This window comes from Chrysochloris asiatica, unplaced genomic scaffold, assembly GCF_000296735.1.
Source record: "Chrysochloris asiatica unplaced genomic scaffold, ChrAsi1.0 scaffold00241, whole genome shotgun sequence".
Taxonomy (NCBI): domain Eukaryota; kingdom Metazoa; phylum Chordata; class Mammalia; order Afrosoricida; family Chrysochloridae; genus Chrysochloris; species Chrysochloris asiatica.
This window is the reverse complement of record NW_006408759.1, coordinates 1,412,025-1,426,976: the sequence shown is the minus strand read 5'-3', so window position 1 is coordinate 1,426,976 and position 14,952 is coordinate 1,412,025. Positions and strand designations below refer to the sequence as shown.

Sequence of the window (14,952 nt, the reverse complement as noted above, 5' to 3'; positions counted from 1 at the left end):
AAACCACTGGCTCAACTGGAAAAAAACTGCACATACACACAAAAACCCCAGAATAAGCAAATAGCCAAAAAGGAATGAAATTACTGACATCTCAACTAATATAACCGAGAAAAAGAGGTCATAAATAATTACTATGAAAAACTGAACTTCAACAAATTTGAAAATTCCTAGAACTAAACTACCTATCCAAACTAGCAAAGAGGTAGAAAATTTAAGCAGACCCATTAAAAAAGAAGAGGACCAGATGGCTAGCTACACTGGAGAATCCTACCAAACGATTCACACACAAGTTGAAACAAATTCTATTCATCTCTTCAAAAAATATAGAAGAGGAACATTAAGACCCAACTACTTCTATGAAATTAGCATAATCCTGATACTTAAAACAGGCAAAGACATCACAAAAAAAGAAATTTGCAGGCCAAAATCCCCTGTGAACATAGATGTAAACATTTTTCAACAAAATTCTAGCCAATAGACTTTAGCAACGTATCAAAAAAAAAAAAAAAAGGTGAAAATAAGAGGGGTGAGGAAAGTATGCTTTATCCCATAGAGACTAGTTATTTTCAGTGATGGGAAAAGTAGGTAACATTGAATGTGGCTGTTGTAAGCACAGCACAAAGTAAAAACAAAGTGTTTGAACATATCTGGATGGGTATAGGCAAATGGTATACTGTAAGTTGTTGTTATTAAGTGCCACTGAGTTGGTTGCGACCCACACTGACCCTGTATGTTTCTAAGGAATGGCTGGTGAGCTTGAATAGCCAACCTTGCGGTTCGAACCAACTTTGTAGTCCAGCATGTTAACCCACAACGCCACAGCAAATAGAGGTTTGCATATAGGCGAGAAAAGACAGATGTATCTATTGTTAAGTGCCAACGAGTCAGTTACAACTTACAGCGACCTTGTACAGGGTTTCCGAGGAGTGGCTGGAAATTGCCAACCTTTCAGTCCACAGTCCAGTACTTATGCTATAGCACCACACCAGAAGCATCTATTGCTGTTGTTAGTGCCACTGAGTCAGTTTGAACTCATAGCAACCCTGTGTAGGGCTTCCAAGGAGCAGCTGGTGGGTTTGAATCGCTGACCTTGTGATTCAAAGTCCAGTGATTATTCTACAGCGCCTCACCAGAAGTATCTATATGTACATATAAATGCAAATGTGTGGGTGCAAGCACATGTATTTATTAAAGACAAAAACCCAGATAAGCCTGAGGTATAACCAAACACCTTCCAACACTGGTCTTTTGGGTTTGAAGGCTTGGGACCCAGTCTCATTGGGCAACTCAATCAAATGGCATAACACAGTTTACAAAAATTCTGATCCACTCCAACTGAAATGGAAGAATTCTTCATATTAAAGACCAAGCTTGCCACCTCAGTACACTGGGCTTGATAGGGGCAAGCAGCTTAGACTTCGGCTACCAAAATCGGGGGACAATAAAGGCACAAAGTGGCTGGCTCACAAGCTTTCATTAGGGTGCTCAGTGTCAGAATGAGGAGGGTAAGACAGAATCCCCACAGAATAGTTTTCTTCTTGTCAAGATGGGTCTGGTGATGATCGGGACAGAATATCATGATTCAATGTGAGTAACTGTTATCAGGACTAATGGTGATTTTCACAACTATAAATGTAGAAGAGGTGTAACTAAAAGGGGAGCAGTTAATCTGTTATTTCAGGAACAGACGATTCTAATCAGAAAAGCAACAACAAAGATAGTGGCAGAGGTGATGGCATAGAAAGATGGAGCAGCAGAGGATTATAGGCCCAGGGACTGAGAAAGGAGGCTAGCTTACAAAATATGCCCTTTGGACATTTAAACGAATATATATTTACAATGTGGTATGGGTACACTTAAAAAAAAAAAAAGTAAGAGAGGTAAATACTATTTAGCTGATGGTGCATGGAGGGGATTGTACAGTGCAATGATTTGTTGAAAAGAAAACTGATGATCGGCCCTGTAAACCTTCACTCAATTTACAATAAAAGTTTAACACAAACAAACACACATCTCACGATTTTGCATCATGCATCTGGGGTTTTAAAAGCTTGCTAGCAGTCATTTAAGATGGAACCACCAGTCTGTACTCTCCAGGAACAAAACAATAAGATGGTAACCAAAAGTTCAGAAAAGAAACAAGTCTACATAAACCACAATATAATCTATCCTAAAAACAGAATTAGATATGCCTGGCTCCCGCAACTGACCATTTTAATCAGGGTTATAATAGTTGGTCCTTGACGGAACGAGGGAAAACATGTGGAGCAAAATTCAAATTCTGGTTTAAAAAAAAAAAAAAAGGCCAAAATGGAACAGTAAAAAACAGAGGTCTCCTTGAGATACTTTTTAAACTTAGAACCATGACACACCTTTCAGTGAAACAGCAGACTGACAAATAAAATAAGGATATTACCCCTGAGATCAGTGCCCTACTTAAAAACCATCAGTATGAGACCAAACGATCAACAAATGCTCAAAATAAAAGATGACAAGATAAGGGGGTAGGGAAACTAGAGCAGTAGAAATGGAACAAACTGAACACGATTAAAGAGAATGTTGATACATTGAGACAAATGTAACTAATGTCATGAACCAATTTGGTGGAAAATTTCAAACGGTAAACTATCTTGCTTGTAAACTTTTAGCAAAAACTCAATTTTATGTAAAACATGACACACATATTTAACACAAATACAAATACAGAAGATTAGTGAAAAGAAGGCCATGTGTTGTTGTTATGTGCCGTGGAGTTGGTTCCCACTCATAGCGACCCTGTACAGGGTTTCCGAGGCTGTAAATCTTTATGGGAGCAGAAAGCCTCATCTTTCTCCCACGGAACAGCTGGTAGTTTCGAACTGCTGACCCTGAGGTTAGCAGCCCAATTCGTAACCACTACACTACCAGAGCTCCTTAAATAAGTCGTATAGATGAGTTTATAATTTCAATTTTCTTCAATACAATTTCCTGTTACAAAGTTAGTATTTATCAAGGAGGGAAAAAAATTATTTAAAAACCAAACTCCAAATAACAAAGTCAATGTTAGAACTGCTGTTGCTGTTTAGTGCCGTGGAGTCAGTTCCGACCCATAGCGACCCTGTATAGGGTTTCCGAGGAGAGACTGGTGAGCTTACAACTAAGATGACTTAAATTCTAGACTAGAATCCATTATATAATTCTATACTGATGTCTTACTAACATAAAATGCAATTTATAATATTTAATGTCAATCAAGTACCTAGAGCTATCTAATACTAATACGAAACACACACATACAAATAAATATATGCAAAACTGATGGATCTGGATATAATCTATGATTGTACCTCTGTCAGTTTCCCAGTTTAGATACTGTACTACAGTAAAGATATCACTGGAGAAATTAGGTACATAGGACTTTTGTACTTTTTTTTTTTTTACACCTTCTTGTCAATCTGTAACTATTTCAAAATCAAAACTAATTTGAAGGTTTACAAAGCAAACACCCTAAAAAAAAACCTCTTTTCTAGCCAACTGATTATTCATTTTTGATTCATAATGCTAGAAATCTGAAAAACTGACTGCACACTATTATTTCTGAGTTAAAAAATACCTACTGTAGATCTATTCCGAAATCAGAAACACTTTACCTGCTCTCAAAGGGCTTTTCAAAAGTAATTAAAGTATAATAAATACCTTATTCAAAAGAAGTTTTTGTTGTCTAAAAGATAACTCAGTTTTTAATTAAAATCCCATTTCCTACCAAGTATATACAAATGCCAGAGCTTTAAGAAATCAAAGGTATAGCAGTTCAGCATCTACAGGTTAGGCACACATTTTTCAGTGAAGAGAATACCTACCAGGAAAAGTCTTAATAATCCTTTGAACAAAAGAGCAATCTTTTGAATTTTGATTACTTGGATTCTATCAAGGAAGCTTGCCTGTACAGAATAGTCTAAATTAAAATCCTTATTTCTAGGCGATTAGAACCTCTACAGACTCGGACAAACCAGATATATTAATATAAGTCCATTTAGTAAAAACAACAAAAAACCCCACTTCATATAGCAAATGTACCCAATGCAAGCTTGAAGTACATGCAATGTACCTTTTGATAAGGTCTCTTAGGTGATAGGCTGGAATTGCGGCATTCACCACTGCTTTACTGGCAAATATGTGATCAATAATAGCAGAACTGTTTGCCTAAAAAAGGGAAGAAAAACCTTCTTTGGGTCACTTAATTCAATCTCTATTTATTGACTACTAGGCACACAGTACTGTATTGTTTGGTAAGTAAAATGCAGAGAAACACAATTTTGAGAATGTAACAATGTTAATGGAGGAGATTAGGGACATAAATTAGAAGCTTCTGAGAGAGAGGAAGAACATTTTTTCTTAACTTCCAGCACCTTAGTACAGTATCTGTCATTTTAGGAACATTTATTTACTAGATGATTTTACCAAAGCAAAACCACACAAAACTGCTATTAATTGCAAAGTGAAGAAATGAATGTGTTAGGCGAGTCAAGGTCTCTTAGAAATGACTCGTCAATTGGTTCAAGAAATCAAACTATCAAAGGGAAAATGAGGCAAGATTTTAACATATCTGTCACACGACTCACATCTAACACCTATGAGAATATACTATTTTCTCTCTGGGTCCTATGCTAACTGAGAATTTAGAACTAGATGTATGAGTACTCCTGGTGTCGTGCTATAGGATCAGCACTGGACTGTGAACCACAAAGTCTGCGGATCAAACCCACCCACCAGCTGCTCCTAAGAAACCCTATACGGAGTTGCTATGAGTTGGAATCGACTCAACGGCACTTATCAACAACATATGAGTAAAATGACCATCGTCATCACTCAAAATTTATCGAATACATACCATATGACAGCACTATGGTAAGTATGTTTAAGGGTATGACATATAACTCAGTAAGAGGTGGATGTAAGATATGAACCCTAGTAGAACACACGTTTGAACTGTGCGGACTCATGAGGGTGCTTTTTACTGTTGTTACTGCGGTGAGCCCATGCGGAGGGAGGGTCTACTTAAAATGCCATACGAAGCTTATCATCTCTATCCACATAAGCAGTTGTTTTCTCTGGTAACTGCTAGCTCCTCTCTCTTCCATTCCCCTAACTAGAGAAACAAGCTGCTCATGGGCCTCACACTGTGTTTTAAATATTTGCAACACTTGAGCTCAATGCAACATCAATAAGGAACAAAAAAATTCACATATACAAGTGGACGACCCGCACAATTCAAACCCATGTTGTTCAAGGGTCAACAGTACCCACTTGACAATTTGCCTGCAAGGAAAGTGATAAAACATACAATACCAACATTTTGCTTAGATGGCAAATACTAGAGATTTCATTAGTACACATCATGCCTACAGATTTCACACACAAATACAAGTGTGACCTAGGCTTAGGGCCAAGTAGATACCAGTTAAATTTAATTCAAGTAATTGTCTAATACTTGGATTAGCACTAGAGAAAGAATACTTAGCCTCAAATCTTTGGGAGTATCAATGATAAAGAATGGTACTTACTTACTGGCAATAACTGGTATCTCCAGCACTTTCTGCTAAAAGTAAGCATGAGATATCACCACTAGGCTATTAATTTTTCCATATCAGAAATTGGTGATGGTGGTAGTATGTGCTGTGGAGTCGGTTCTGACTCATAGCTACCCTGCATAGGGTTTCCAAGCTGTAAACCTTTACAGGAGCAGAACGTCTCATCTCTCTATCAGAACAGCTGGTAGTTTCGAACTGCTGACCCTGAGGTTAGCAGGCCAACTCATAACCACTACGCTACCAGAGCTCCTTAAAATTGTTTTAATGGTGATTGTTGTTGTTGTTAATGCCATCGAGTTGGTTCAAAATCGGTGACAAGTGGTTTAAAATAAATAAAACTTAGGGAATCCCTAGTGGTGCAGTTAACATGCTCACTGCTAACTGAAAGGTTTGAGTACATCCAGAAGCACCATGAATGAAAAGCTTAGTGATCTACTTCAGAAAATGCAACCACTGAAACTTCTATGGAGTACAGTTCTACTCTTAAAACACATAAGGTTACCATGAGTTGGAATAAATTTGATGGCAATAAAAAATATATATATATAAATAAACTATGTAATGTTGGTGCTAAACGCTGTCTAGCCGGTTCCGACTTATAGGGACCCTGTATATGGTTTCCGGGTGGATTTGAACTACGGACCCCACAGGTCAAACCGACCTTGCAGTCCAGTACTTATCCCACAGCACCACACCAGGACTCCAAACTATGTATTGTTGTTGTTGTTAAGTGCCTTCAAGTTGGTTCCAACTCATAACAACCCAGTACAGGGTTTCTGAGGAGAGACTGGTGAGTTTGAACTGCAGACCTTGTGGTTCAAACCAACCTTGCAGCCCTGAACTTGTCCTATAGCACCATACCAGAAGTACAAAACTATGTATTAGATGCTAAAAAAATTAAAAAAAAAAAAGAAAAAGTTTAATATTACAGCCAGTAGTAATTCTTAAGAATTATATTATCTATCGTCAAAGATATTAGAGTCTTAAAATGTTTGAAGACAATGTTATTAATTTCCAACTTATGAACATAAAATAATGTCTAGTAGCCTTGAACTTTGAACGTGTTCCTACAGAAACAACATAAAAAAAGCAGCAGTTATTTTACCAGCATAATTCACACAAGGAATAAACAAGAATCAGCGTGGCAATGTGGGTAGAACACTGTACTTTCGAGTATAAGGTGAGCCCAAGTGGAGGGAGGGTCTACTTAAAATGCCATACGAAGCTAATCATCCTCCATTATTTGAGGCCCAGATCTGTGGTGGTGGTGGTTATGTGCCATGGAGTCGGTTCCGATTCATAGTGATCCTGGCACAGGGTTTCTGGGGCTGTAAATCTTTACAGGAGCAGAAAGCCTCATTTTTCTCCCATGGAACAGCTGGTAGTTTTGAACAGCTGACCTTGCGGTTCGCAGCCTGATTTATAACCACTTCGCTACCAGAGCTCCTTTCCAGATCTGTAACACCCCACATATATATGATCCAGAGTAAAATGTTTTCTGTATCTGTGCCTCCTCCAGGTTTTCACTTGTAAAATAACGAAAACCAATAACATTTCTGAATATCCTCATGGAGTTGTCGGGAGAATTCAGTGAAGTTGTGAGTTGAAAGACTTTTTTCACTATAAAGCATTAGGTGGAAAGCATTATGTAAAGATTGTTGTCTACTGTGTATTAGTAGTACTTCAGAACCTGTTGTTGTGTACCATCAAGATAATTTCGACGCAGAGTGACGCAACAGGACAGAACAAAACTTCCCTAAAGGGTTTCCTGTGGCTGTAATCTTTAAGGAGGACTCCTGGTGTGGCACTGTAGGATAACCAATGGACTCCTAACCACAAGGTAGGCAGTTCAAACCCACCAGCCACTCCTCAGAAACCCTGTATAGGGTCACTATGAGTCAGAACCAACTCAAAGGCACTTAACAACAACAACAGCAGCAATCTTTTAAGGGAGCAGATTGCCAGGTCTTTACTCCCATGGAACAACAGGTGGTTCTGAACCACCAACTTTTCAGTTAGTAGCCAGGTGCTTAACCACAGCACCACCAGGGCTCCTTCTTTAGAATGTAGTACAGTGAAACCTGTGAGAGTTTGAACTCAAAAGGGCTACCTTGTTTTTCCAAGTCTTGTAAGTTTTCCACCTTTGACAGGGTACAGTCATGCCGTGTTTCTACTACTGCTGTTGTGTACTGTTGAGTTGGTTCCAACTTACAACTCCCTGTATAGGATCTCCAAGGCTGTAATCTTTTTGGGAGCAGAAAGCCTCATCTTGCTCCTACAGGTTAGTGGGTTTGAACTACTGACCTTGTGGTTAGCAGCCCAATGCTAACCACAATGCTAACCACCCATTACTTTCTATTAGTGAAAAACATTTGAGTTTTCCTTCTTTGACAAGTTTCTGCATTACAAAGATTCTGGCTTTAACAGGTTTTAATGGCGCTGTGGGTTAATGCGTCAGACTGCAAAACGGCTTGAACTGTAAGGCAGGCACTTCAAGCTCACCAGCTGCTCCCTGGAAACCCTATACAGGGTCACTATGGATCGGAATTGACTCGATGGCACTTAACAACAATGTACACCTAAATGACTGAAGGAAATTACTTTTGCTTCTTTGGGAAAGCATAATACATTTTACCAGCCACTGAACTTATGCTAGGTCTCTGGCTGTGAACAGTAAGAATGAAATGCTCGATACCCCTAAGAGGCAGGAGTGGCATTTAAGGCAGCATAAATGCAGCAAGAAGAAAATGGAGGACATTAAGAAATCAGAGCCCTCAATGAAAATCATTATAAGTAAGGTACTCACTTAAATTCAGATTTATGGACCCCAAAGAAAGTATTGGTGTTTACCTTCCATTCCTGAGATCTGACTGTATGTTTCAGTTTCATTCCTGAGAACATTTCCAGTAAAATGATTCCTAGGCTCCACAGATCAACAGCTGAGGTACATTCTGTATCACTCTGCAGGCCAGCCTGGGCCAAGCAATTTTGCAGTTCTGCCTCTGGAGCTCGATACCCGTCTGTCTGAATATACTTCACATCCTAAAGAAAAGGAGTAAATATTACAATCAATACAAAGCTGCTCACTTTCCATCCATCTCTACAAACCACTGCCACAATCAATGCCAAAAATGTTAGTCTTCGGCTACCATAATTTTTTGTTCAATAATTGGGTAGTTCTCATAGACAAGGTGCACATTTTCCATATTGCACCTCATAAGGAAGGCATGCTTTATAGATAGTCTCTTACCTGTTAGCACTGCTGTTAAATAAATTCACTGCAAAAAGCTGATGAACCATGGAGTGGAGAATTTGCCACAAATGTCACACGTATTCTGCCATGATACAGAGTCCAAACATTGAAAACACCAGGAGCAATAACTCAGCAATTAACCAAATGGCAACAGGATAAAGCACTTTATAGAACCACCCAATCAGTGAACAAAAAAACAATTCTAGTGCCCTCTTGTACTTTACTAGCTCCCCGTTGTAGTTAAGTGCTGTCAAGTCGATTCCAACCCATAGTGACCCTGGACAGGGTTTCCAAGGAGCAGCTGGTGAGCTTGAACCACCAACCTCGTGGTCCAGTGATTATCCTACAGTGCCACACCAGGACTTCTAAGTACTTACTAAATCAAGGTTATTATTGTTAAATATTTGACATTAGATTATAAAGGGGGAGACGAAAATTGTTTCTTACCTGATTACCTTCTTTGAAACTAAGCCCAAAGTCAATGAGTTTAAAACATTCATTCTCTGCACTCCACAGAATGTTTCGTGGTTTGAGGTCTGCATGGACATAACCCTCATGATGAAGGAAAGCAAGGGCCTCTAGCACATCCCTGGCACAATGCTGTATCATCCACATGGAGCAACCCTGGTGACTGGAATACAAAAGCAATTCCGAAACACTGACATCCAGGAGTTCAAGCAACAGACAGCGTGATGGCACATTTGGAGAGAAGTGGATTGTAAAGACTCCATACAAAGTCACTAAAAAAAGAAGCAAATTCAAAGACTTTAATATTTGGAATAAGTTACTACTAAAGTAGATAAATACACAATATAAATTTGGGATAGATTAGATACGGGTAACATTAATGAGAAAGGAAGCTTCCACTAGAATCTATCTTTTCCAGGAATAAGATTTATTAGAAACTGGACTGTTTTAATAAAATGAGACACCCTATGAAAGCTGGTTATCATCAAGAAATTAAATGTCATAATGATTCAAATTGTTTCACCACTCAATGGTGAAACAGTGTGCACTAAGATGCTAAGCAAAGATGATCAAAAGTAAAAATCCAAATACTATATTGTTCTTGTTGAGGAAGGGCTGCCCAGTCGTTTCCAACTCATGTTGAGCCCATATAGGGTTTCCAAGGCTGTAAATCTTTGTAGGAGTAGAAAGCAATGGGTGGGCTCAAACCACTTATCTTGTGGTTTAAAATCCAGTGCTTATCATACAAAGCCACCTTAGTCACCAAATACATATAATTCTCTTAAAATTAACATCATAATCTGTAACAATCAAGCTGATGCTTGCTTTTTGATCCGAAACAGCAGTAATTAACCTAAACATTAAAAGAAGAGATTTGTTTTTAATTTTAAAAAAAGAAATCAAGACTCTCCAGAAGACATTTTAACTTAATTTGCAGAAATCCAACAAGTATAAGCCCCAAAAATATCTTCCTTCTTGAATAGAAGGGTTAAAGTGATAGGTCATTTACAAGCTTTTAAAATAATAATAAAAAGTGCAGTAATGTGTTAGGGTAATAATATAAAAAGAACACTCTTCAAATTAAATATGAATTATGTTTGCCAGGAAGTAAGACATTTATTTGCTAACCAAAGCTCTAATTATAAGCTTTCTGTCTGGTGTAATGACAGTGATGATCGTTTTCCTGGATCAACCATCAGTGATCATTAAATATCTTACACTTTGAATGAGTCATGAAACAGTCTTACAAGAACAAAATTATAGCGTTCCTAAACACCATACTTCCATAAGGACTCCTATATAATACTGAGTCATTTCTTCCAAATCCATAGTAAATATGTATCAGGCTTCTGATGCGGCGCTGTAAGCTCAGTACTGGACTGAGATCTCAAGGTTGGCAGTTCAAACCCACTAGCCACTCCTGGGGGGGGGGGGGGTCGTTATGAGTCAGAACCAACTTGGAGGCACTTAACACCACCAACAACAATAGCTACAGTATGTGAATTTTTGACAGTGATGTCATAAATTCATTATCCACGGATATGCAAATCCATCAATGATAAACTCCCTTACACTAGGGAAGATTATCTATGCTAATAGGTGCAGCATTCTCTGAAGAGGCCGGAAGCAAAGCAGAACTTAAGGAGCTTGTGGCGCTGTGGGTTAATGCGCCAGACTGCAAAGCCGTTTGAACTGCAAGGTCGGCGGTTCAAGCTCACCAGGTGCTCCTCGGAAACCCTATACAGGGCCGCTATGGGTCGGAACCGACTCGACGGCACATAACAACTAAGTGACAGGCAGGAGCAAAGCCGACGTATTGCGAACAGTAACCGTGGGAAAAGGGGGCGGGAAAGAGGCCTGGGTCGGGTAAAAATGAGAGGACAGAACCGCTTCACCCGCCCCCTCCAAAAGGACGAAAGACAAGGCCAGATTGAAAGAGGGGAGCTTATGAGTGGACCGAGAAGTGGGCAAGGAGAGATGGGAGACAGCGACAATTACCGATGTTCCGGTGACCCTGCAACTGCTCCAGCGCCGCCCTCTCTTTGCGGAAACCATACTCCGCGGCTGAGGCCGCAGCTCCGGTGGTTCCGGGCGGCAAGAACTGCTTGAGGGCGCCCGGGGGCGAGCCGGGTGTGCCGCAGCAGCGCACCCGATACACCGAGGCCGAGGAGCCGCTCCCCAGGCGGCTCTGTACCTGCCAAAGCCGCCCGAAGGCCTCCAGAAACCGCGGCGGCTCCGCGCCCCAAGCGCAGCCGGACCCCGCCATCGCTGTAGGATGAGGGCACGACACGGGAGTTGACGTGACGCCCGGGGCCGAAAGAGCCTGCGGTCACATCCCCGCCAGCCGGGCCAGCGGCTCCGCAGGGAAGGACCTGCAGCCGCTCCGACAACTACTGGGACCTCAGGCCGCCATGACACAGGAAGTCGTAGAGTGCCGGGTTCCCAGAAACCGGAAATAGGGAGAGCCAATCCTACAAATGTAAGGAGGCGGGCCCAGAGGGGACAGGGTCTAGTGGAGATTTGAAGAATTAGATTTGAAGAACAGGGAGAGTAAAGAGATGCTGGAGTGCTAGTGTGGGGCTGTAGGATAGGTTGGTGGTTCAAACCCATTGGCCGCTCCTTGCAAACCCTATGGAGGTAGTGGTTGCGTGCCACCTAGTGGTTTCCTACTCATCGTCATGGTCGTGATGTGCTGTACAGTCGGTACCGACTCCTAGTGATCCTGTACAGGGTTTCTGAGGCTATAAATCTTTACAGCAGCCGGAAGCCTCATCTTTCTCCTGTGGAGCAGTTGGTAGTTTCAAATTGCTGACCTTGAGGTTAGCAGCCCGACTCGTAAAAGCTACCAGAGCTCCTTTTTATAAGACCCTTCCCCCCATAGAGAGTCAGTATGAATCGAATCGAATTGAATTGACAGCACTTAACAACAACAAATTTCTCTTAGAAGGTAACCCAAGGGAAATATCCTACTGGTAAAATAGATAGTTTATCACAACCACCACAGGGTCATCACCAGTAGTAATTTTGGGAATCCAGGCCCTTGTGCTCCTCACAGTCTATTTTGCTTATGTGCGTTATTAAAAGCATCCTCCCTGGACAAATGTGATCATTCACAATTTTTTTATTTTTCACTATTCAACAAATATATTGAGTAATGAGTGTAGCAAATACGAATCTCAATCCATCAATTAAATCATGTATGGAGTGAGTTTTGACTCATGTTGTTAAGTGCCATTGAGTTGATTCCGACTCTTAGCGACTATGTATAGGGTTTCCGAGGAGCAGCTGATAAGCTTGAATTGCCGACCTTGCAGTTCAAAGGGCTTTGCAGTCTGGCGCTTTAACCCACAGCGCCACACCGTGGCAATCCCATTTATAAAAGAACTAAGAATTCAAACCTCTTGCTGAGAATTTGCATTTCTAGCCCAGCAATACTGAATCTGGGTCTACAGTTTAATAAGACTCCCAGGTGATTCTTAAAGACTCACAGGTGATTCTTATGTACACATGTTGTTAAACTGTAGATTCTAATTTTAATCTCTGTGGTGGAAAGGCAAATTCTCAACGGATTGTTGAACCTGTATGACCCTGTAAAATAACACCAGGTGACCTGGTCTTATACCATTTCCATCATTGTTGGTATGTTTGAACTCATAGTTGAGGTCACTGTGTCAGTCCATCCCTTTGAGGGTTTCCCTAGCTTTTGCTGGTCCACCACTTTACAAAGCATGATGCACTTCTACAGTTATTTGTCCCTTCCAGATGACGTGACCAAAATAAGTGAGTGGAAATCTCAGACAATATTATGTGAGCCATAAAATTTCCTTGGCTAATTTTGGAAGTAGACTAGTTCTTTCTTACTAATCTGTTTTAGTCTGACAGCTTGGGTGATTCTGCTGGTATTTGAAATACTGGTGATATGAATTCTATCATCATTGCAACATACAGGCCACTGTTGTTGTTGTTAGTTGCCATCAAGTCGGTACCAACATGGGTGGTAGGGCCTTCTTTACTTTCCTGTAACTTTTGTATTTTAAGCTCCATTCTGCTTAGGTAGCAGGAATTTGACGTCAGACAATTGCCCCATCATGATCTGCAGGGTTTTGAAATCTAAGTTCCCAGGAAAGTGGTGTAGTTAATATAGTACAAACTGGAGAGGCGAGTACCTATCTGCTTTTCAGTGTTATCAACCATCATATTGTTTTCAACCATATTGTTATCAACCATCATAAGACAGACTTATTTCTGTCTGCTTGACCCATTCAGAATCGGGACTAGGGAGAGTTCTATGCACATTCCTGCTATTTCTAATAGATATTTCCCCTATTCTGAAATCCACTCTAATATTTTAAGGGCTTGGGCTATTTGAACACAAACATCAAGTAGACTCAGAACATGTTGGGATTATGCAACCACATCTCTCCTCTGAGGCAAAAAGTACAACCATTTATCTGCTTGGGATGAATACAGAAATTTGGGATTGGGGGGGGGATAGAAAACACAAAAATATTAAGTTAGAAATAGAAGGAAGAGATAAAATAGAACTAAACTTTGGCTTAAAGAAGCTTAGCCTTGTTAGGATGAATTTGACATATATATCATTCTCATTCAAGATACAAAAGTAGAAATGCTTTAAAGAAATGCTGGTATTACAGTTAATTTGGCTGGCCATGATTCTCAATAGTTTGGCAGTTATGATATAGTTGAGATAAGATGATGAGATAAGATATAATGCAATCACTTCTATGATGAGGTCTGCTTACAGCAGTCAGGTAGTTGAAAGGGAGTTTGCCTTGGGAGTGGGATGGAGGTTGTGACCTGCTTCCAATATATGTGGACATGCTAGTAAAGATCACTTGTTTTTTGCTGAATCTGGATCTTGCACCTGACTTATCATTTGATCTCCAGTTTTTTGGACTTCACCCAGCAGCTGATCCTGGTAGCCATTAGCCTCTGGAAACTGTGAGTCAGTAGCTTGCCATCTTACCTACAAACCTGGGATGGATTCACCTCCCCAGACAATGGCCTGCCATTTTACCTGCTGATCTTGGAATCATCAATCTCAACAGATACATGAATCAGGAGAAGCTATCAGCTTGACATTTGACCCATGTACTTGTAACTTATCAGCCTCTACAACCAAGTAAGTAATAAGCTTCACTGGTTTTACCTCCATTGAGGACCCAGTCTAAGACAGCAGTGTTAGGGTGTGGGGCAATGTCTGACATCTTCTGACGTCACAGGGGGAAGAGAATCACCATCATCGTCAGTCCTTGAACAATTTCTGTGAGGCCTCTCTCCTACAACCTTCTTTACCAATTCTGACCCCAACCATCCCTCCCACAGCACTCTCTACTTCTAACCTGTGTTCAATAATTTATTGAAATGGCCACACAGAGCTCACAAACCATACTCACATTTATAATGTTTATTATGGAAGTTAAAAGTTTAAAATTTAGGATTGTAAGTGTTTAGGATACAGTTCTTTGTTCAGGACAGCCTCCTTCCAGCCATGCCCAGAGGCAAGCCTCTCTCTGGCCCTCAGTCCCTTGGCCTGGCCTCTACCCTGCCAAGGTTATGTTACAAAGCTCCTTGAGTGCTACTGATAAATGCCCAAAGGGCACAGCACTACACCATAAGCCTTAGCCCAAAGATGCTCAG

General features: G+C 40.5%; 1 protein-coding gene across 2 annotated transcripts in view; it reads right to left on the bottom strand.

The window, feature by feature from the left end:
* Positions 1 to 11,709, bottom strand: part of UHMK1 (U2AF homology motif (UHM) kinase 1) — a 27,288-nt gene extending 15,579 nt beyond the window's left edge. The window contains exons 1-4 of one of the 2 annotated variants that reach the window (XM_006873424.1): positions 11,290 to 11,709; positions 9,271 to 9,563; positions 8,421 to 8,612; positions 4,088 to 4,182 (exon numbers count right to left, since the gene is read on the bottom strand). In XM_006873424.1, coding sequence (XP_006873486.1) covers positions 4,088 to 4,182; positions 8,421 to 8,612; positions 9,271 to 9,563; positions 11,290 to 11,557 — 848 coding nt within the window. In that variant the 5' untranslated portion in view covers positions 11,558 to 11,709. The remainder of the gene's footprint in view (positions 1 to 4,087; positions 4,183 to 8,420; positions 8,613 to 9,270; positions 9,564 to 11,289) is intronic. The other variant, XM_006873423.1, reaches the window with a different exon arrangement.
* Positions 11,710 to 14,952: the final 3,243 nt, after the last annotated feature.